At 35.7% G+C, this 25,608-nt stretch overlaps 1 protein-coding gene across 1 annotated transcript; it reads right to left on the bottom strand.

The window, feature by feature from the left end:
- Nucleotides 1–656: 656 nt before the first annotated feature.
- LOC147066290 (Krueppel homolog 1-like) lies at nt 657–12,390 on the bottom strand. The gene is made up of 2 exons (XM_085955531.1): nt 12,134–12,390; nt 657–3,313 (listed from the first exon to the last, which is right to left on the bottom strand). The coding sequence occupies exon 2, from the start codon at nt 3,294–3,296 to the stop codon at nt 1,950–1,952; it is 1,347 nt and encodes a 448-aa protein (XP_085811657.1). The 5' UTR covers nt 3,297–3,313; nt 12,134–12,390; the 3' UTR covers nt 657–1,949.
- Nucleotides 12,391–25,608: the final 13,218 nt, after the last annotated feature.

Genomic DNA, 25,608 nt, shown 5'->3' with positions numbered 1-25,608 from the left:
TTATACATTACCGATACTTTTCTTTCGACATAGGTACGGCCCTAGCCCTTGGTCTGGACTCTGGAACGAACATTATGTATTCAAAACCATTTAATTTTGCCAGACGCGGGATTCGAACCCACGGCTTTGGTGACAGGCGCCTACTAACTGAGTCACCCACAGTAGAGCTGAAACTACGATTTTGATTTTTACTACGTAGGTACTTGACGGAAACTTAAATGTATGATAATGTGTTTTTAGAGTATTTTTATAAAACATATCCATTATATTGTGTATTTATTATCTCCCGATGGCACGTGAACCACGTGGAGTAACATAATATTAATTCGCGCGAAAACGACGATGGGTAATTTTATAGTTGTCCATAATATAATATCATTGTGGTTAAGGTGTTTTGAGAGCAAACACCTAACACAACCTACTTATCGTTGAGATAACAGCAGGTTGTGTTAGGTTTTTGGTTTCAATAGACCTCGATCACAAAAATGATAATATGGAGCTATTTCTTTACCCTACGTCGCGCTAATCGGCTCGCATTTTATCTAAATCAGATGTTACAAGTTTAATTGATTATGTATGAATATAACCCAATTTCTAATTCATGTGAATTTGAATGTGTTTTGTGGGTATAGGTAACACAAATGAAAGTCCTGCAATCACATTAAATGAACTTTTATTATAATAATTATAAAACAATGACTTCATAAATAAATTTATACATTCAACTCGAATGCTACTTATAAAATAATATTTACATAGTACGTAATGATGTTGACACTGAAAAATCGAACTTATTTAAAGCATTCAGTTGATGTAAATACAATTAATAATATACATAATATTACAAGAATGTATGAAAGTTTTAGACATATTTTTTATTATGATTTATCGAGGTAGCAGTGTTATACGAGCGTAATCATTCATTCAACCCTTCTTTTGAATGAATACTTTATAGAAAAATATTTTTTAATTTATAATACGCAAATTAAATGAGTATGTAAGCCGCTCACAAAGCAAACAAATCAATGACGTTTAGTAGGCATGAATAAATAGTAGGTAATATTATTTACCGAGCTATTTCAGTTAAAAAATTACATAAACAGTGCACTGAAAATTTAACGCGCGGATTAACAATTACACCGAACAAGTTACTTCATAATCAAATCCTCGCAGAGCTATATCATTGGTTTTTTTTGAGATATTAAACGTTAAAAACATTAGCTGCATGCTAAATACTCTTTACCGGTTTGACCCAATGACAATTCATGGATGCGGTATTATGATCTTGATTCCAAGTAATTTGTCGAGATGTAAGAGATTATGAAGTAGGAAATGGATCTCCCAGCGTGGTGTAAAGAAACTCATAGAAAAAATAACAAAAATGAATTGAAAATTCGACGCCTGCAAAATCACCGAAATATTTATATCAACATCATAAAAAACATGATTTCCCAAATCACAAACGATGGCTCAGAATTTAATACAAACAATAAAAATATATAAAATGTATCAAATCCTTAATAACTAACTACATTTAAATATAAATGTAAAGATATCCGGGGAACCGGAATACGACAGTCTTATTGAGTCAGCTCATTCACATTATTAGCTGTGACTTCTTCTCTCGGACACAATCAGTCTTTCTTAATTCTTTCACTCGCGCCCAACTCGACTTAAGGACGCCGACGCCGACGCCACTGGCGACGCCTTCTCGTTTATTGCATCGGGAACTACTCACAATATTAATTATGGTACTTTGGCCTTTTCGGATAAAAAGCGATATTCCTAAAATAAAATACAACAAAGAAAGTCGTAACATAACACTACATAACGATAAACTTCAATAAACATTCGCATACGACTACGAAACACTACTTGCAACGTTATTGTTATTTGACGACATGGAAAAGTCTTAACACGATTCAGTCTTGGGATGCTTACGACGGCGCTCACGACGCCCGCGCGAACTGTATGACCGAGTTCATTCTGATGGGAGCCGTTTCGATGGGCTTCAGATACATCTTCCGCTTTCTCAGGGGCAGGGACAGCATGTCTCTGTGGGAAAAGCCGACCAGATCCATGGCGTCTTCGGGGGAAGAGGAGCGCTCGGGAGTGGAGCCGGGAGGGGTCGAGGCACTGGCGTCTTCCGCGACGGCCAGAGCCGCTTCCACGCACTTCACGATGTTGCTGTCGGTCTCGAGGGCGGATCTGAATTCGGGAACCGGCCGAGGGGTGAAATATGCATGATGCCTCATCACCGAGAGCTGCTCGTAGGCGTACGGGGTGCGTTCGACGGGGGGCGTCGTCTCAGAGGCCGAGGCCGCCGCCGCGGCGGCCAGTAGCGCCGGGTCGAGTCCCGGCGGCGAAGCGGCCGGACCGAGATAAATATCGTGACGATTATCTTCGCGCGGTGTCTGTCGGTCCGCCGGGTCGCCCATATCATCGGCGTGGCCTTTAATGTGAGCTTCCATCTCCTTCTTGCTCTTGAATGTGTCATCGCATATGGTGCACTTGTAGCACTTGGCTCCGTAATGCTGCACACGGTGAAGTTTGAGAACGTGATTGTAGCCGAAATCTCTGAAGCAAATGTCGCAATGATAGGGTTTTTCGCCCGTATGAGTGCGTGAGTGCACTTTCAGCTGCTTGGAGCAAGTGAACCCTTTCCCGCAGTCGGGTGCGGCGCAGCGGTAAGGCTTCTCCCCGGTGTGGGTGCGGAGGTGGATGACCAGCTGACCGGACTGGATAAAGGTCTTGCCGCACACCGAGCACGCGTGAGGTCTTTCGCCCGTGTGGATTCGCATGTGACGGTGAAGCTTGCCGCTGTGTTCGAAAGCCCTGCCGCATACCTCACAACGGTAAGGGCGTTCCTTGGTGTGGATCCGTCGATGCACCTGCAGGTTCTCTTTCACGCTGAACATTTTGTGACAGAATTCGCACTCGAAGGGGCGCTCTCCGGTATGCGTCCTGTAGTGGCGGACCAGTCTGGCGGGCACCGCGAAAGTCTTGCGGCAGACGTCGCAGCGATAGGGATCGGCGCCGACGGGCCCGGCCGCACCGCCGCCGGCGCCCGCGGTCGGCGTCCCTCGACCGTGGGACCTCGCGTGACTCGTGTGGGCGCTCTTCGTGGCGAAACTCATCCCGCACTGCTGGCAGTGAAAGCGGGCGGGGACGACGGTGGGCGTCGCGGCGGCCGCGACGGCGGCGCCCGCGGCTTCAGGCTTTCCTCCCTCCGCGGCGGCTTCGGCCCGCTCCGAAGACGGCAGACCTGTGTAATATGAGCCGACCATCTCGTTCATGCGACTCCAAATTTTTTCTGTAAGAAAAAGAAAAAAAAAGAATTATAATCCAGATCAGTTGCAATATTTAGAGAAATCCCCTAAATGTGCATAAACTGATGAAACCGACCCTCTGCCGGAGGAGCTTCTTCGCGAGGCTGCATGAAAATATTTTTTATCCATTCTTTGTGCTGCTTTTCCCATAGTTCCTCAGACATTTCTGCGAGAAGCGGAGGAGATCCGCGGAGACGAGCGCGCGATCCGAGATGCGGCGGGCTTGTGACCGCGCGGCGAAGGCCGGGCCGAGGGCTGAACGAGGAGGCTACGGAGGGCGACGGCCGCACACGTGGGGCGCCCGCTGCAGCGACACGTGCCGCGGCCTCCGCGAGTCGCGAGCAGGTCAGTGCTGCGACTGCTGCGCTCGACCCCCCCCCCCCACCTCGCCCCTGTGACCCGCCGCGGCGTCATACTATCAGCATGAGGCCTTTATCGTAAACATGTCCAAAATTAAGATTCCATTGAAAGGATGCTGCTACAGTCTTTCACCTTTCGAGGGGGTCACGCAAAAAATGCGTCAACTTTATCTAAACATTAAAAATTGTTACGTGACATTCACCCTCTACGGTTACTTAATTTAATTGATTAATTACTCATGTAAAACATATTTCTGGAAGAGTCAAATACAATTAAGTAGGTACCTATGTCATTGTATATAAGTAGTATAAATCTAATAATATTGATTTTCATACATTTTTTTAATCTTTTTTTATGCACTTTTAAAATCTCGTAATTTGCCTATTCAATAAATCCTAAATCTTATTAGTGTACTTAGGTATAGTTATATTAATCAAACGAAATTAACGTATATAATCATAAGAAAAGACTTCGTTTAAAAGGTCAACATTGTCAGTCGCAAGTTAAATAAATTTGACCCGTATATTGGCTTCCTTAGTTAATACAAATTTAAACGGGGCAATTTCACTTTCAGAGGAAAGTGAATCGCATGGAATATAGAGTATTATGTAGTATAGCTATATATAGATAGACGAAAGGCACACAACAATGTGTATGTACTTGTAGAGTAGAGTATTCACACAGCTCGTGATAATATTGCGGTAGTGTTCCCGTTTCCTATACACAGACGCAATTCTATTCCATCGATTTTCCAGGGGGCGGTGAGCGGGAGAAGTTGTACAGCCTCCGGAATAAGGGCGCGGCGTCAACGACGTGGGCGGAAGGTGGCGGAGGGCGGAAAAGCCGCGGCGAAAGTGATGCCCGCGCAGCCTCCTTCGAGGATTCTTGTACCTCAATATAAAATTACGCACTTGTTTATTATTTTGCCACGAGTACAAATTTTCTCGGTGATACCAAAAAACAAATCATCCTCTTCAAAACTATTGCGGTGGAGAAGATAGGACACATCACACGTTAAGAAGGATAATCTGGATAATTAATCATTAGACAAACAAACAAGATCCAACACACACGTGTAATATTATGAGAAAATTCAATATTTGAGAAGATTGATTTTAAAAATATGTGTGATTACTGATTACTGATTATTTTATTTAAACATCTGATGGGATACGTCCAATAATTATTCTCGTCATCATGCTTTACTAGATTACTTAGATACTTAGATACTTTAAACAGCTTTAAACCGACGCAATGCAGAGCAATGGGCTAATCCGCTAATACCTACGTATATTCGATTCTACGATTCAATGAATAGTAACCAAAATATTTACGAATGCAACATTCCTTACTAAACATAACTATATAAACAACCTCTTTGTTTCTTTGTATATGATTAATTTATCTAATATCCTTGTATATTTCTAAAAGTGCCGCCACACCGGCAACAAGTCGCGCGACAACTCGTTAAATTTTACGATAATTATCATAATTGCTTAAGAAATTTTACGATAATTATCATGCTTATCGTAAAATTTAACGAGTTGTCGCGCGACTTGTTTTCGGTGTGGACCCGGCATAAGGTTATTCCATTTTTTAAGTACTCTCAAAACATCACATAGGAAAGTATTAAAGTGGGGCCACACCGGCAACAAGTCGCGCGACAACTCGTTAAATTTTACGATAATTATCATAATTGCTTAAGAAATTTTACGATAATTATCATGCTTATCGTAAAATTTAACGAGTTGTCGCCCGACTTGTTTTCGGTGTGGCCGCACTTTTACGTACCTAATCTAAATGTAAAAAAAATCTATATTTATATTAAATGAAGTTATCATTTATTTATCTTTATTTATATCATTATTTATATTGACCAATGGAATTGATAAATGGTGTGAATGGTTTTTAATTGAGAGTCTGGAAAAAGACGCATTTATTTTTCAGACCTTGCGACCCATTCCAATTAGGGGGAGGTGGGCTTTGCCCTTACGCTATCGTAAGTCCAGGCCTGGCCCAATGCGTATTTGTTTTTTAATCACCGGGATCACTAGATCTTCGAGGCCTACATACTCGTATTTACGTTTTAACTGATAATATCCTTCACAATACCAGCATTGAAAATATGCTATTATCTATTATAAATAGGGAGGCAAATATTAGTAAACACATTATGTTTACCAAAATCATAAAATATATAATTTACTAATTAAAATGTAATCATAATAAACATAACCTACGCCAATGATTCCGTTCTTTGCGAAATGCAGGTTGCACAAGTTTGTGTAGGTAAATAAAATTGCATAGTGCCACATCATAGTAAATTGAAAATCGACAACGACAGTCAAAACAACTTTTCATTTCAATGCATTTCTATGAAATACAATTTTGAATCATTTTGGCTCACTAGCATGCACTTTTAGGTATGACATATTATACCTACAGCTTTTTTGCATCATGACAGATAGACAAACACAATCCAGGTACCTACCTACCTACATACACGTATTGTTTGGTAACGTGTTTAATTTTTAATTATTTAATATGCAAATATTTTTTATATTACGTCTCTCATGCCTGATAAGTACCGAAGTACTAGATAGATACTCCTAAATACATTGTCTAGCAAATCTTCTGGCGGAATTGATTTTGTGGCGTTGACCGAGGATAATGTCGCGACTAGGCGATACTATGCATACTCAGTCGAACTAATCAACAAATCGTTTAACCTGTCATTCTAAAAAGTACGGTTGGCCGGTTACTCGTAAATCAGATTGCTACGGTATGCAATATGCATGCCATGACATTATGACAGCAATAAATGACAAATAATTGTGATCGTCGAAGGCGACAGGAAAACGAGTGTCCTTAAGTTAATTAATTGATTCAATGCTATTTATCCTTAGCACGGAAAGTAAATGTTATTAAAAATATTATGTACCTATTACTATTAGAAAACTAGAAGCATGGATCATGGCATCCATAACACGGATATTTGATATCGATGGGTTAGGTAGTGCACGTAAATGTTATATGTTTAAAAAAACGAATTTGAACAATTCATATTAATAATTGAAAGTCCACCGCGAAATGTATAGGTATAATATTATTGAGAAAATATCTTGTCAAATACCTCATTAATTGGACGTAAGTATATGTAGTTTTACAGTAGTACCTATTTATCTATAAAAGTATCCAAGCAAAGGGTAGGTATTTTGTGTGAGTATAAATAATTAAGTAGTATAATAACTCCATTACTGAAAAATGGGCCATACCTACACTATTATTAGTTATTACATTCTTGTATTAATATTGAATTTCCCCACGCCCCTGGCACCACTTTGGTAACCAACCTTTTGATTAACTAGCCCGGATTGAGTGCAGAGGAATTCTTTTGGACCACATTTTTTAAAAATTAGTTTTTTAATCATCCTTCCAAAAAAATCATCCACCCAGTTTTCCTAGCAAAATAAAAATTTGTTTCCACGTCTCGGATCGAGAGGTTTTTTAGCTTTTCTGTCCGAAAAAATAATTCTCAGTGCGATCAGCTTTTCCGTCAAATAAAATGTAATATTGTACAGACCATGTCAACCACAGAAAAGAAAATGTCAACAGATTATGTTGACGAAAAGGTACGATTTTCGAAATAAAAGACACTACACAATGCTCCAACAATGGATGGAGATTGCATAGGAATTATAATAGGTATTTCGCTGTTCATTAATAGTTACGGACCGCATTATTAGTTATTATTATTACACAGGGCTGCAACTTGGATAAACTTGATCTACTATTAAGACGATACATCAGTGAAATGGCAAATAATTTTCAACTGCAGGCGCGACGAAATTTTGGACTCGCTGGCATTCAGAGAGAATTTCGAGCTGGGAACACGTCAATTTGTTTCGTGATGGCGACGGGGGTATTAATTCTTAAATCGTGTAAAGATGACTAAAAACGTTACCCATTTACTTGAAAAAGAAAACATGTCAATGAATATATTATTATTGTTACTAATAGAACAATAAACAGAGCATTAAATGGACGCATGTTGGATTTATATGACAAATTATATTTCGTTCGGCATGCGTCATTTGCACCCGCGACCTGCAATCCGCGCATCGCGCCTAGCCACGATCTTTTTAGAAAATGCCTCAACTGAGGTATAGCCACAGATAGAATGAATAAATGAATGTAACAAGGTAATGTCACTATCAACTTATCACAGGTTATCACGCCTAATTGTATTACGAAAGCTATATTTTCAATTTGTGACAATGTCGCCATAATTTTAATAAAAATATTATATTAATATAGTATTCAATAATAAATAATTATTCGGAAGTTAGAAAAATTATATTTTATTTACTATTATTTATTAGTATGGCAATCTCTTTCATAGGTAGAGGAAGCCGCAGCGAGTCTTTCCTTGTTTTGTAGCTAGGTGCCGCGGTGCCATTAGTGAAATCACTGCTATTATTGAAATGTGTGCCATCAAGGCCGGGTTTCGCACTCCCCCAGTGCCGTAGTCAAAAATTATGAAGGCCACATGTCATGTACGAAATCCACATTGATTATATTTTAAAATATTTTGTTTCAAAAGTGAGATTATTATAGGCGTAACTCACTTTTCAGTAGGTATTGCCTTATTACACGTGAATATCATTAAGATCAATGAAAGTGGACACCTACATACCTAGATACAAATGATTTTTGATAATACTATCATTAATTTTCAACAGAATAGGTAAGTATATAGATTAATTCGGAAACCAAAATAGGGCGAACTTTACATTACCTTCCGCAAGATAAAGTCAGAACTGATCTGACTGAACTGAACTGAACAGATAAAGTTCACAACTTTCAGTCATAATAGTAAAAATAGGTACTGAATATAGTACTCAATAAAATATTTAAAAATAAATGCTTGTCTTGGATGACGGTCTTCTTCCTTCCTGCAACAGTGTTACAAGAGCGACCTACGTGAATAACCGATAGAAATGGCACGACCTTGTGCTTACTTTAAACGGTGTGAGATAAAAGAGAAAAAGCCGACTTGCACGAAGTATTGGGTGACACTGGGGTAAGTAGCAATTTAAAAATAAGCATGTATTTAACATTTTGTCAATTTAGATAGAAAACTGAAAAAAGTAGTAGTCATAAATAAGTAGCTACAATTTGAAGTACAATTTATCAAACATTTGAATTTGGCAATGTGTATTTTAAGTCGTCAAAATAATGACTCGATTATACCTAGTATGTTATCTTTATAATCGGGATCGCCTGAGTATGTACTAATGAATAGACTACATTATTATAAATTATAATTTATAACAACAGATAATATTATTGTTTCCGTAGGTAGGTACTGTTACACCCATCTATTATGCCCGGTCCACACCGAAAACAAGTCGCGCGACAACTCGTTAAATTTTACGATAAGCATGATAATTATCGTAAAATTTAACGAGTTGTCGCGCGACTTGTTGCCGGTGTGGACCAGGCATTAGGCCTCTCCTAGGTCTATCTATTAAGTCATTAAGTAATTATTAATATATTAATATTAATATATATAAGTATTAAGTAATTAATTAAGAGCTATTAATCTAAATTACGTATATGTACCAACATCAGCAACAACAGTACCTACCTAATATAAAATAAAATGGAATTTAAATACACATCACATAATATTAATTATTAGTGGGGAGATGGCTGGGCGTAATGCCACTGGTGGAAGTATTGGCAATAGTTATTATTTCAATTTACTTGTTATTAATTTTGTGTATTGGCAATTCTTTTATCTCGGAAACTATGCACCACCGCCGGCACGCGTCATTCCTTTGGAAAAAATCGAAACATTTCCGATGACCCACGAATTCGCTGTGAATTAAAATACATAATGTTCTAATTTTAAACTTTTAATAGTGATGTGTAGAGGAAAATTTTTGAAAGGTGATCGAGTAGATTGAAATAGAATGGCATAAAAAATATGTGACCAGAGAAAACAACATTATAAACCTAAAAGCGATTTTTGTAGCCTGTTCCAAGGATATTGAGTAGACACCTATTCTGAGAATATAATAATTTGTTTATTCAACATTATACTTACTACATAATTTCATAAAAAAACAAACATCTGGATCACTAAAAATAAACAACTACTTATTATTGATTATGGCATTAATATAACTACTAAAGGTGATTAATAAGTGCGTATTTTGCATGAGTAAAATTAGTGAGGCCTTTCGGAAAACTAGATAATATGGGTTCTTATTACTTCCAAAGAGATAGGTACTGTGTACAGTACAATATTGAAATTTACGAGTGATTAGTCGAAGAGATAATAGAATCGTATAACTGACTAATGATAAGCGGGATATAAATAGAATTCAATAAAAGTAAGTAGGTATTCACACATAAATATATGGAAAAAATATGTTTTATCTATCTTCCTTTCATACTATCGGACGATGTGTGCATGTTTGTATGCATTGTGCTACACACACAACGTCGTATCGGAATGCGCAAGCGCAGAGTCCATGAACGTGCGAACGCGAGCGAGAAACCGTGACGTCAGAGAGGCGCTCGCGGAGGTTCCTCTGTGAAATTGGCCAACGAGCCGACGTTCGGCGCCGCCACGTGTATGTGCCGTTGAGTTGCGAACTGCGGACAGCGACCTCTCCAATAGCTGGCGTAGTGCGGCGGGCGGTGGCAGCCGTCGCGAATTTCGGGGCAGCGGCAACCGGCAACCCAGAGCCGCAGCCGCAGCTTCGTGCAGCGAAAACATCGCCGAATAATAACTCGCGGCGAACTGATGCATTCGATTTTTGATGTCCATCTTCAGCTACGATAGCGTAAAATCGCCCGAAGGAAATTAATGTGAGAGCGAAATTTGTCACGAAATAACGGAAAGTATCTGGGCAATATGATGTGCGAAGATGTAGGTATTCGGTTCGAATCGAATACAATATAAAAATATTTTTTTGAAGAAATAACATCGGAAACAAATTAAATCAACACAGCTCGTCGTTTTGAATAACGAACAGATAGGTATGTAACTTGTGTTCACGTATGGCATTATTTTTATAAGCCAATGCGCCATGGTAAAATACAAAGTATGTATACAATTATAAAAAAGTAGACACGAAATAGATAAAAATGTAATACATATATATATTTTCGACTGGCAATAACCACAGGTTTAAATAAAAAAATAACATACCTACTTAGGTACTTATTAAGATTTCAGTCTTACAGAACCACGTTGTTGTGGATTTTTTTATAGTGAGACGATGCATGTACCTATAAGATGTTTCTAGGTAGAATTTTGTGTGGTCTGGAAGAAAACATAATAGCTCGGTTCGTTTCGTAATGGATTGGATAATCAATGATACCTTTTTATTAGCATAATAACCATCAAGTACCTACATTGGTATGATTAAATACATGTCGAACAATGAAAATGCGAAAAACATTTTTGAAAGTAATGGTAAATGACCATGTTCGATTCTGTAGATGTGGATTCTCAGGATTATAATAGTCGATAAAAAATAATAATGAACAGAGTCGATGGATAACTACATTCAATTTTGAGATATTTAATAATGTCGACCGAATAACCTAACTTCTTAACTGAATGGCGTAAATTATCCTGCGTACGGCACTGATGTTATTATATGGAAAAATAAAAAAAATATATACCCAATTCGTATTACAATTTTAATGATTTACCTACCGAAAATATTTATAAATTAGATACATACCTAATGTTAATTTAAATCAGTGTTGTTATCCTACTAATAATATACAAAATAGCGATTTTTAATTGTCATTTTATTCATTTATTGATGGAAAATTAATGAAATTTCTTAGTGTGACAAATTAAATCATTTAAATATTAAAAGCCAAATTGCTACAGTACCTACCTATTTCGAGATAATATATCTCCAAAAACGATAGCAAGCTTTTTGAAGTATAATAGGTACCTATATGTTTTCCAGAAAACTTTCTTCACAGTAAGTAGTACCTACATTATAGAGATATTATAAATATTATGGCAAATATACACTAAAGTATACAATACATATTATGTATTAAATTTAATTACTAGAATTAAATATATCGCACTATATTTTTATCTGAAATGTTGATTCGACTACAGAGGTGACTTGTTAAATAATATTGCTTTGATAACTACGCAAATTATAAATATATTGGTTATTATGTTTTATAATCTATAATCATAAATATAATCAATAATGACAACGACAACGCTAAAACAACTATAATGTATAGGTAATATTTTAGCCAAACTGTAGTTTTTAAAACGTAGTACTTATATGGAAAAAAAATATTATTTTAAGATAAGTGTAAACTAGTGAATACTGGATGAAGTAATTGGAGAAGATTATGCAGGAAAGAAAATTAAAAGAAATATTTACCGAAATGATTTTCCTTCCGAAATACAATATACAATGTTCAATCAATAGTTTGTTGGCATAGGTTGAAAATAATCTGCCAGTTTCAAAGTTCTCACTGTCAACACAATCCGAATGACGGATCTTCCGATACACTTAGTCAATTTCACTTATATTGTTTATATTCTATCACTAAATATATTATAAAACTATTGTTTTTCATTAAAAATCTTCAGAAACATATTAATCCAACTGCCTAGCATACCGCATTTCACTGTAGTGTTTACCTATATGAGGTTCGGGACCGTCCCGAACATGCTCGGAAAAGCCCGATCGCGTGTCCGTTGTGTCTCCACGGACGGAGGTTCTATACAATGGCTGCTACAAAGCACGTGGAGGTACCGCACGTAGTCCCAAACGCAATTTTCATATACGACAAATTCTGTCCATGTGTGAGTCGCGCGTTGAATAAAGTTGTTGAGTCAAACTTTCTGTTGCGTATACATTTATATCGATATATGTAAATAGTTTATTATAAAATTGTCACTGAATTACTTCGCAATTAACAGGAAAATAATAATTTCGTTTGAATTAGTTAGGAATATTCAGACCAATAATGTTAATTTGTAAGTATCAATTTCTCTTTACATGAATAAAAAAATCGGTGTGTGTACTTATGTACGCGCTTTAGAAGTTATACTTCTTTGGCGTAACAAAAAAAAAACAAAACTTGTGATAAACTAGATTCTTTGACTAGCTCTTAATTATCTTGTTAAATTACACACTCAAGAAAAATGATCGCTTATTGGAACGCCGTTGGTTTTTATTCATATACAATTTAACTTATATTACTAAATTATGTAATGGTTTCTGGTTGTTTTTATTTTTAAAGTACCAACTGTCACCCTGACGTTTAATCGTTTGTTTACGTACGGAATTGCAAAGGGCCGACAATAATAAATTCGCTGCCTAGGCAACAGAACAATTCTAAACTATACTATTATACTGTATAATCGTCACGATTGCAGTATCATACTGTGGCGTAAAGGTAGTGCGTTCTGCTGATAACCGAACAATCGGTGGTTCGAATCCAATCGAGTGCGTTTTTTTTCGTGTGAAAAAATAAATTATGTGTTACATGTCACACACCAAAAATACACTCTGATCTGATTTCCCAAACGCGCCAAAAGAAGGCAAGTAGTATAACTTCAAAATTTTTTGATTCCATTGGCTTGATTTACGATATAAACAAAAATAATATTTCAAATCCTGCGTTATTTATTTTTTACATAGTAGTATTAATATTATTGTTACATATCCGTGTAGTTTCGTATAAGTATATAAATGAATACACTTAACACGCTGTAAAAAATAATATGTTTAGATACTCGTACCACATTGACTAGAGAGCAATTTTCTCCAAACATTCTTTATCGATCACCACTATATTTTTATTTTTCATTCGCTACATTATGGAGTAAGTAATTAATATAATTTTCCACGGTATTCAACATGTTGGCATGAAGTGTAGGTAAATCTAGCATATTTTTAACAATATATAATTGATAGCCATCCACTCAATTCACTACCTATGATCTTTACTTAGATCTTTGTACTGGAATAAATACAAATATTGCGGCAATGTTATCCACCCAACAGGATTCGAATCTGTAAACCACATGTCATAGGTGCGCAGCATGATATATTTTGCTCCATGGACAATATTTTCATACTTACATATTATACTACTTACCATTATCACACCAAACGATGTTAATAATGTTTCAACAGCAGTGCAATACTATTATACCGTGTCACGGTGATGACGAAATTGTATCTCTATAATCATAGCACCTGTACACGTTCATGGATTTACTGGCGCCAATAATGTGTTTTTTTAAACTATTGCTAAAATACGTGTTTACACGTGCATTTTTTGTTATGATCGCAATAATACGTACTGACAGCAGTAAATCCATGCACGTGTAACAGTAAACAGGGTAAGTATTATATTATTTTAACGTTAATTTGTAATCCTTCACACTGTCATTTTTTGTGATTTTGTCATGTTTTTTCGATTTATGGTATTATATTATGAAAATGGGGTAGTAAATTACGCGATTAGAATTAGACTATTTTGTCGTCAAAGGCAACGCACTCTCAATGTTAGTCATCTCGGAATAAATTGCCCAAAGATGAAAAAGAGAGTGGTCGTTGACCCTATCGGGCTACACGTGGAGAAGGGAGACTACGCAAGGGCCTCCTTGGGCAGGGGCACGCGCGCCGAGCGCCGGTGCAGTGCCGCCATATAACCTTCCCCAACACAGATAAAAGTCGCCGCAGACGACTGCCTGGGACAAGTTCAACCAAAGTCAAATGTTTGCGTCTTTGTCTTTCGCCTATCGCCCGCCGTGCCGAAGGGAGAGGTCACGATATCCTTGCGCGGCTGGTCAATGTTTTTACTGCCGGGGGGCGGTAAATAATTTATATATTTAACATCGCTTCCATATTACAGTACCTATTACACATACAATCATATATTATAAAGTATCATTAGCCATGCTTAACAATTACCTAAAAATAAACTATATAAAGATATTCTTGTGTGCTCTGTCGTTTTATATCCATGCATGATTAACGCACTAACTTCTGACACTCAGCCTAATATAAATAATTAGGACCCATTAGCAGAATGATTCACATACATTACCGCGGATTTCAATATGGACCTTTAGGGATCGTCGATATTTCATGTCACAAGATTTTCGTTGTTTTTGACTCTCCCTCATCTCATCGTCAGACCTTATCAGAAAAAATCCAATTTATGGTAAGTACAATTAAACATTCGTGAAAAACAAATTCTTTGAAAAATATCGATTATATTAGGGAATATCCTATTATAAGAGCAAGTTAGTTTATATTTTGTTCATTTTGTAATGTCATATTTTCCACAATTTTCCAACTTCGTCACAAACATCATATCGGATCCCTTCTCACCCTTAGAGCGTGACGCCATAATAATAGATACTCGAACATTTTCATTTCACTTAAATTTATTTATCATCTTCCTATACCAATTATCAATCAGTGACTCCCGTGCGGGTAGGCAAGCCACGCGTTGCATAGGGGCGGCACATTATAAAGAGTATAGCAGTGAATACAAATATGACATTTTTTGAGAGCAGACTAAACTGTCGCATCATTTATTGACATCTCATTTTAAAAAAATCATCGAAGCATAGAAATCCATGACAACATAACTGTTATTGTATTGCAATAATTATATTTTGATGTCAGTTTATCACACAGGCAAATTTTCTCGTGGGTGCCTCCAAACATGTCAGTTCCACAAACCTCCACCTACCTAAAACCACCACTGTTTGATAGTATGTTTCGTGGAAATGCTCTAATTCTCAGTAGATGGCATTTTTTATGTAAATTTAAGGATTTTTGGTGAATATGTCTTTTTAAAGCAGCCAAAAATAAGTAAGTAGGAACTTAACGAATTTTCAGATAATTTGAAACTAAAATGGAAGGTGACGGCATTCTAAGCCTGATTAACAGCGCCACTTTACCTAGGGACGTCACTGTTAGAAATGTATTTCTTTGTTGACATATTGTTGTCGATATATTAACATCCACGAATGCAAGTCTATTTCTCAAACACATTCATCTGTATTCATATTGTATTCTTTTAAATTATCAAGCACATAATATTATGTTTATGAGTTTATGTATATGTAGTTATTTGCGTGGACCTTCTGATTCTTCGGATACTGACGCCTGCTGATGATGGCAAGTTAAAGTATGCCATATTTATAAAAAAAAGTCTTGCGTAGTGCTGATACGTATTGGCTCATCATACGATAACGATTCACTACATAGAATGTTTAAATGCAAGTCTATTGATTTAACACATATTTTCGTTTTAAATTAATGTGTGTCTTATCGCTGTTCAATGTAATGTTTCAACGCATTCAGCGGTCCAGGTTTAGTCTTTCAGCATCTTTAATTTATATACAATTACCGATACTGTGATAATAAAATTATGGTTACTTGCCTACCGAAACTGAGATGAAAACCCCTGCAAAAGGCATGACAAAGTCAAATTCTTCCATGGGATGACAGACGCTCCGAAACAAGCCATCTCACCTTATAAGCGCGCGTAGAAATGAGACGGCCATATTTCGTTTCATTGCTATACACATGCCGGTTGGCAAACATGTTTTTGGATACAGTATTTTGTTTTGCTTATTTTTATAAAAACCATCAACCGAAAAAAACAATGACCAATATTTTCCAGTAATATTCACCTGCAAAAAATTTGCTAAAATTATCCCAAACCAACATTATGTGGAAAAATGTAAGTAACTTGAAAAACAATCTGTCATTGCCCATCAAATCAACAATTTTATTATTTCCAGAACGTACCTAGGTCTTCACAGACCTTTTTAGAATAACTGAGTACTACCTACTTACTTAGTAGGTGCTAATTTTATTATTACCTATTGGTTTCGATATCTTTTTATACCCATCAATAATATTCCCCAGCTGTCAAGTAAACTGAGTCAGATAATGAACTCCACTAAGTAGGTACTATACATCATTTTATTACCTGAGAATAATAATTGTGATTGTGATAAATGTGTAGGTACTTACCTACAATTCTGATACCTATCAATTATTATGGAAAAGCGCATTTACGTTTCATATTAATTTGGTCAAATTTAAAATAAGGATGACCACCCATATGATTCTTATAGGAATCTTATTAGGAAGGAAAATATTGTTGTAGTAGGTACATATTTATCTACAAGTCTTTGTTCTGGCAGAACACACTAACTGGAGAATACTAGTTTTGAGTACCTAATTTGATTTTGAAGTTGTTAAAAAGTTTGAAATAATGGTCTATCATGTGAGTTTATTGAGTAATCGTAAAAAGGATGACTTTAAAATAAAGACTGTTTATTTATTAAGAAGGTTTCCAGACGGTAAAGTTTGAAATAAGGAACATTTTGGTACTAACTCAATATGTCATTTTTTCGAATTAGTGTCTTCTGCCAGAACAGTGACGACTAATAAAATCGGACGACTGAATGTATGTTTTTGTTATACCTACTTACCTAGTATTATTATTATGCTAAGAGATATAAATTTATAGGTAAGTACCTAATAGAGTAATAAATTAATACTTATGATACATATTTACGGAAATTATTTTACCTTAGATTAGAATATATAATAGGTACTTATTACGTATTAAGTACACTATCACAATCGATTCAATTAAATATTTTTGCAGTAGACAGCTAAGTGTGATCGGTGACAAGATATTTTTTATCCCACGGATGTTCGAGTCCTAGGAGTTCTTCGAAAATCTTACCTAAATGCTAATTAAAAAAGACATTTGAATTTAACTTAATCTAAGCATTTGGATAAAAAAAACTGTCATATTTCAGACTAGTCTTTATGGGAAGAATTTACGACCAAGCCATACGTCGCTACAACATGCAACAAATTGGCGCTCAATGTGGCACCTATCTTGTCTGATTCCAACTGATTCCATTTGAAAACAGGCAAGGCAAATTGCTGTAAGTTGCATCGACTTTTGGTACCTACCTAAACAGTAAATAGGTATAAGTATTGTTATTATAAAAGAAAATCCTATACGTGTATGTACTTATTACGAATATTATATGCATCGATATACCTACTATAAGTGAATGATATTTAAATACATACGTAGGTACCTACCTAGTTATAATGAGATAACCTAGTCGTTATGGATGAAAGTTAGTACCTACCTACTCAAAATAAAATTGAGCAATTTAATATGACGTGTAAGTAAATAAACTTCCGAGAATATCGTGCACGAAAAAAATTAAATGTGTAGGCAGATGAAAATGATAGATATTAGAAGTAGGTAGGTACCTACTTATTTAATTCACTTATTCACAACACTACATTATTTTGGTTGAGGATAAGTAATAGGTATCTACGGTACCTATCTATATTCTAACATCTACAATAAATTAAATTATTCTAAACTACAAACTTAACGATAGGTACCTACATTCACTGCATATTTTTCCATGACTCACACTAAACTTTACTGACTGGTATTCAGTGAATATTTTCGCCACCTTCCAAGGATTTCCCATGCCCGATTGCAAACACACTTTGGAAAGTGTGAAAAGACACGATAATTCAGGACTCGAACTGCTGGAGCACAACTCCGGTTCATGATATAATAATTGTTCGTATAAATAGGTACCTATACATGTAGGTACGACATGTTTGTTATTAAACTTTATTAAAAATGTAATTTAATGCCTAGGTACTTACCTAATGATTTTCATAATAATTTCTAACACGGAGCGCCACGAGGCTCCGGTACCTTCGTTCCAGTTCATTTCGAGTGCTGAGTATAATATAATACTTTATAATATATAAATAGGTACCTAGTTTACAGAAGATACAGCGACGATTTAGATAACATTTTCAAAATGTTCGACATTTAATAATAAAAACGCTGTCTGCAGAAGCAATCATAGAGATTTTAGACATTATATTTAAATCGCCAAAATAATAAATTGAGAATGAATGGTGCACGATTAAGTGTCTCCAAATATTTCTTCATTCCACGAAGTAAAACCCGCAGATGCATAATAAAACATGTTATTCAACCACGGATATGCTTAATTTATTATTCAACACATTTTTTGGTCGACATACCTACGTCGATATACGTAGTGTACTTCCAGTATTAGATTGCCACCCATTTTGATGCGCGCACAAATAAGTCGAATGAACTTTATTTGGGTCGTAGGGCAAAACCCTCTTACACGTGTTTATGGTACAGGTTTACCATCATAGCCCTGGCCCTTGTGACGTCACACACGGGTTCGTTGAGGCTCGCTGACGCGATGTCGGGGGCGCGGGGAAGGGGGCTTCCGTTGCATTGGCGGACATGCCAGCGGAGAATACCAGCCAACCGGATCTGGAAAAACATAAAGAAAATCTGTCGAAAGTTTCATGTTGATGTTATCGATAGTCATCTTCGGGCGCTGGCATTTCTCCATTATTTGTCGAAGGTCTGTTCGGTTTTCCATGTCCACATTGGCTATTTTATGTGTGCACTAGGCACCGACAATTAGTGTTAAAATACAGCAATGCACCATTATATTGTCAAGATTTTTTACGTTTGGGTTTCTTATGCTAGGTAGGTACGTATGTTTTTCCAGTAGATTATAGTTCTTTGTAACTAGCAACCGTCTCTCTGTTTTATGGAAAACTGCCACTGCATGTTACTAAATTTGTTTTGTGATTTCGCATAACATTTTTCCAATATTTGACGTCTTTCCAATTATTATTTATTACCAATAATTTATAAAAAAATAAATATCTATATTGAAGAATACCTTATCTATGAAATGAAGCTGAAAACTGGTTACAGCTAACTTATTAATTAATTGGCTGTAAGTCATTTTAGTAAGCTTCTCGCGAGTCGCGACTATTCTGAAATTTATTTGTCAGGGACCTCGTTGAGATAAAAATAAAATGCATTGCGTTCGTGTTAAAGTTTTGCTATCCGATCAGTTTCCGTTTCAGTCGAGATATCAGATGGTGATATACCGGGGTGTAAATGTTAAAAAATTGAAGCGGCCGACTGAAACCGAAACGGAGACAAGCAGGATGGGTGTTCCATCAGTTATCGTACCTATCTGGTATTTTTCATATTACTTTTCTTATGTCGATTGAAATATTAGTATTTCTTCAAATATAATATATAACAATTTATGTACTGTATTCTACCAATCGATATGTTTAGAAAGTTATTATAAAAATAATATTCATTTTTAGTGGATCAAAAATACGTAAATATGCATAGCCGTTTCCCAACTGAACTGTCAACTGAGAGTGAACGGACAACAGAGCTGATATTATTGTCTAGAATACTCTAGAAGGACCTTTATCTGAAATCTAACAAATCAAAAAATATATTTTATACAATACACCGCAAATAATACTCCATCATTCTGAAACCATATCACACCATTTGAGCGGACCGCCATTTTCTTTTTATTTTATTATTTTACAATGCTGTCAACGTAGAGATTTTAAAATTAGATACCTATTAACAAATTCAACTACTTATACTAAATCGTTCTGGAATCGTTGTCAAATGTTGTAATACAAAAAGTTCATGTAGACCCCCCCCCCAGCCCCTTAGATGTCAGCATCAAAAGAGAACGTCATTATTTCCAGCAATCAAACCTATGATGGGAACTGATGTGATATTACCGATATACAATACTAGCGATGGTGAACCTTTTTATTCTTAGGTATGTATATATTTGTAGATATATATGGCTTGCTAAGGGGTAATATTCATTCAGCACAACCCAATCAACGTTTAGCTTTCCATTCCTAATTTTTTTACGATTTTTCTCGTTTCGATAATTTCCGTTCAGAATCCAGGTCGAAACATTTTTCTAAGCTCATTTTCTCGAAAAACCCTGAATATGAACAGTTAATCCTCAATGTGACCTGCTTTTCCGGCTTAAAACAATATTCAGATCGATCACTTCTTCAAAATTATGTCTAAAGTCATTGCCGACTCAAGTAGAAAACCGATACATTCACAACGACTGGTCCTACTTTTTCCGCCCCTCCCGTTGTTGTCGATGGATGACCTGTCATTGCCTGTTATTGTTCTATAGAGTGCTCATACTGACGCGTCTGTCGTGTTCACACATGGAATGGTTTGATTTGGATAGATGAGTTACCTACATGATAAATAATACACTAGCATTAACACACCTTCTACAAATGTAATGCATAGATCAATCCTACATATTTTTGGGAAATCGATATTGCCACCGGTTTTTGTGTGAAGGACTAGTCTGACTTTGACAGCTGATGAATAACAGGAATGTATATTATTTATTAATAACACTGATAGTTAATATATTTGATTTGAGAATTTTTTATAATTCAATTTGAAACGAGAAAGGGCGAATCAATATGTCAATCAATCTGTGATCTGATTTTGACAGCTGAAAAGTGGACCACTCGTTGCTTGTGCAAAAAGTTATGCTCAGGCTTTATTAATCTAAATATGGCGGTGCTAAAGTCCATATCGGGAAGTTTTGTCCCCTGTCGGTGTAGAAAACCTGATTCACGTGTCGTCAGATGCAACTTTCTTTTTTAATGTTGCCACGTGTTACGTTTTGTTCTAATTTACCTGAAGATTATTATAGGCGTATAGGTTCAGTTTAAATTTCCACAATTCTTTAGCGTACCATAAGGTCGTTATCACTGGTATTGGCACCTATTATAATTCATATATTATTATCTTATATTTTCATTATATTTAGAGGTATTATACACAGATGGAAAGAGAAGTAAGTAGTATATTTTCAATAATATTATATAAAATCTTTTCATTCATTCATTATTCAATGTCATAGAGGGGAAAAATCGATGTTTACTCCTAGCATCCTAGGTATCACGTTTTCATGACCTTTCGATTTTGACGATAAGCAAATCCTATGCGAAATGGGCACAGCTTTAGTTCGTGGAAGACGCACAGAAAGAAGAGTCGCATTCATTGATTTTATTTTACAATGAAATACCTACCTAATATTTATTTATCCGTTTCTCTGTTTAATTTTATAACACGTACATTATTATTAAATTTATTGTTCATTAGGCACTAGGTATCTATTTGAGAAAAATATCGTTTCATAATGTTCTTTATTCAAATGTCATTTATAGATTATTCGAATGTGCAACGGATTTAGAACAATATTCATCTATTCTTAATTTGAAAATAATATTTAGATGTTAAAATGTGTAAAACGATAAGTATTTTGCAAATTTTCCTATGCACACCACTGAAACAAACGAATTCGTTTCCCAGGCGCAAGCGGGAAAATTGTTCAGCTTTAGAGACTGATAACCTCTGGTACTTCGAAATAGGGTGGCGGTGGATATGCTCCACTCTACCACCTACCACCGACAGCCCTTCTCTCTTATTTTAATCCTGGCGTGTCCTAGATTCGATACATAACATTGAAAGTAAAACACACAATTTTGGTATTGTTTTCAAAAGAAATATTCTTCACCTTCACTTTCAATTATTATTGTAATAGTCAAAATAATAGAATTAATGTTGACTGATTACTACACATTTCGTATGAATTGAGCGTCGTGTTTATTTACCCTCAGATACGTCATTATTTCATCGATAATTTACACAGATTTGATAAAAGGTTACTACTTATATTATACGTTGACATTATTTATTTGATGCATAATAATATTACGTACATATATCTAATTTTAGTGCCTACCTATAATAAAAGGTTTCCGTGAAAATGTCATGCATAATATTATGAAAGGTTGAATCGATAGAGCCTAGAAAAATGATGTATTATTTGTGATGTAAACGTTTTTTTGCGTTCATATTCAAGGGGTATTGTATGAGTGAGAATTAGATTCATAATAAAATAATATTACATATTCATAATACGAAATTTCTGACTGGAGACATTGGATAACTGGTAGGTATTTTAGCAGATTATTTATTTACTTTTACACCTATCCAGGTATTATCATCTTTGGTCGATGCTGGTATTGCTGGTTTACCATTTATAATATTTATGTAGATTTTAGACGATATTATTTAGCTCCCACAGAACGCCGGACGTTTTCTACAATCCTACACAATGTGCATTGTCGACAAATGAAAATCCTAGCTGCATTGACACGGGACGCCCGAAAAACTTTCTTGTGTAGGTATATACAAGGACGCAAGGTGCATACAGCTGAGGTAATGGGACTAGAAGGCTGGCGAGAGACAGGAATTCTTGGAGGTGCTGCGTGGTGTTCATAATTGAAGAGCGGATATTGACTAATAATCAGCAAATAACATTATAATTCCGCAGGGAAATAATCATAAAATAGCAAGTAAGTCCTACTGCTTACCGCTTGCATAGGTAAGTAAGAATTAATAAATATTATTAATTAAGTAAGTATATTTTAATGTGTACGAAATAACTATTCAATCATCACATCACAACCGTTGAGCTGTTGAAACCATTATTAATGTAGGTACATACCTGCATACATTCTCCGATGTAAATTATTACGTATTGTCAAAATCGGTTTCCATAATTTTATTATTATTCTCTTTTATTTTATGACTGAATTTGGCAAAATCCTCAATGTCATATTTATAAAAGTACCACTGAAATTAAAACATAATATGTTGGTACTTAATTAATAATTATAGAAACCTACTATGTAACATGTCGTATTTTAAGGTCATAATACCTCTAATGTGCGTAGGTAGTTATGTCACATCCGAGCTATTACAAACACTCAATGATGACGAGTACATACGTATTATTTACATAAATCATTATTCAGAGATTTACAAAAAACAATAATAAAAGGTTAACTACCTACCTTCATTTTTGTACTTACTTATAAAACAGTTTATTCTCTTAAGTAAAATTTAAATTTTGTCATATCGGAGGTTTTAACAACTCGATAACGATTATATTTTCATGTATTTAATTTACGTTACAATTTATCTACATAATTCGTAAATATAATTTTATTCACGTTAACAATTATTATTATATTATAATCTATGTATGAAGTGGTTTACTGGATATTATTCGATCAGATAAGATTAGTTGCAAGTTTGCTCAGTACACTAATATTGTGCACGTGTACGATGACTCCATAATCTATAATATGGACACATGGAGCTAGATAAGTGGCTTATTACGCCTCGGCCGGGAGAGGAAGAGGAAGCTTGTTTGGAGTCATAGGCTTTTATCGACAATAAAGTAACGAATACACGCGGAAGGGCATTGGCCCTTCGTAGTTTGATGGTGATGTTGATGTTTGGGCAGGCACCGGCGCTCGGCACAAGCGCAGACGAAGAGCGCACTAACTAGGGCGGCCCTGCTCTGTTGTCATGGTTGCGCCGGCCCTTCTGGGACTGCAGCGATCCGCCGACACGTGGCTGAGGACAAGGAACTTCTACACGTGGACTGCACTCGGCTGTTTCTGTTGGAATATAATGTAATTCTGTTCTGTGCGCAAGTAGAAGTGATTTCGGAGTCATTTCCGGATATTTTCGTGGTTGAGCTTCTCGCTGCTCATTATCATTATGATACACATTTTTATCATTATCGGTTAAATCGTAACGAAATATACCTACACATGTTTGTTGTTGGCAGTACAGCCTCCGTGATTGGGCAATAGTTACCACACTGTCAACTAACCGGGGTCACTGACATCCATACGTAGTACCTACTGTACCAAGTCTACTTACAGTCATAGTTTTTCTATAATAATATCTAGAATACTTGAATTTAAAACTAACCAGATATAGTATAGCTATATTAAGAGTAAGCATAAGTATAGGTAGGTGCAAGCTTTTAAAAAATCCTGAAGTTTGAAAGTATTTATGCAAGTAGGTGCACAATATTTCGTCGGTGTTTTGTAAAAAGGGCGAATTAACCAAAATGCTACTTTACAGGAGGAGGGTTTTTAAGTTTTTACATTTATTTGTTTTTTACCTGTAGATGATTGATTATAAATATCTAACAAGTTTATAATAAAGCTTAGAAAGAATACTGTCATTATAATAGGTATTATTATATAATATTTTAAAAGGCCTAATAGGTATGTCACATTTGCTTTTTATTTCGTAATTTAATTAATTTAATTTTAGTCGATTATCGTTTTTAAGAACTTTCCTGTGGAGATAAAAATTCGCCGTTTTTACACAACAAAGCTAGTGGGGTACATATTGTATTTTCATTAAAATCTCGATTTCGCCAAAATGGTTGATTCGCCCTTTTTACAAAACACCGACGATTTGTTGTAAATGTTAACTTACGGTGAATTTGGTGGAGAACTGGGTATACGTTGATAATGTCCTGACTCCTGACTCCTGAGTGGACGAAATCGAATCGTAATTGTTAGATAACTACTCAATACAAAATTCAATGTGTAGTCTATATATATATATATATATATTCTGTTTTATTTTATGCACCTACCTACCTATTAATACACACATGTTTTTTGAATTATTAATAACCATGTCCCTGCTTTTTCGTACAAGGTGGTTGTTAGTAATTTCAACCATCACAAACACCCAGGCTTTGAGAAAAACGAATAAATGTTGGGTCCTCATCGGGATCGAACCCAGAACTTTCGGGTGGAAGGCAAGCGCCTGCACTGCACCACGAGAGCCGACAATACACACATTTTCCATAAAATTATTAAATAAGCTCTGCCTATTTCAATTCACGGCCAGATTTCCTCACATTATACAAAAATAAATAAATTCATGCCTGCAGTATTAAAAAAAAGTATTAAGTATTTAATAAAATAATTCAACCATTCTGCGTTTGCAGCTACTATTTAAGAGGTGCTTGAACTATTCTTGTAAGTAGGTAGGTACCCAC

Source organism: Rhyacophila brunnea, unplaced genomic scaffold (assembly GCF_057557595.1).
Source record: "Rhyacophila brunnea isolate RB1 unplaced genomic scaffold, BYU_Rbru_1.0 scaffold_5, whole genome shotgun sequence".
NCBI lineage: Eukaryota > Metazoa > Arthropoda > Insecta > Trichoptera > Rhyacophilidae > Rhyacophila > Rhyacophila brunnea.
The sequence above is the reverse complement of the archived record's forward strand: the minus strand, read 5'-3'. Positions and strand labels throughout refer to the sequence as shown.

Bases quoted from the DNA above. Each gene is read 5' to 3' on its own strand.
- LOC147066290 (XM_085955531.1), bottom strand. From the start codon at position 3,296: ATGAACGAGATGGTCGGCTCATATTACACAGGTCTGCCGTCTTCGGAG.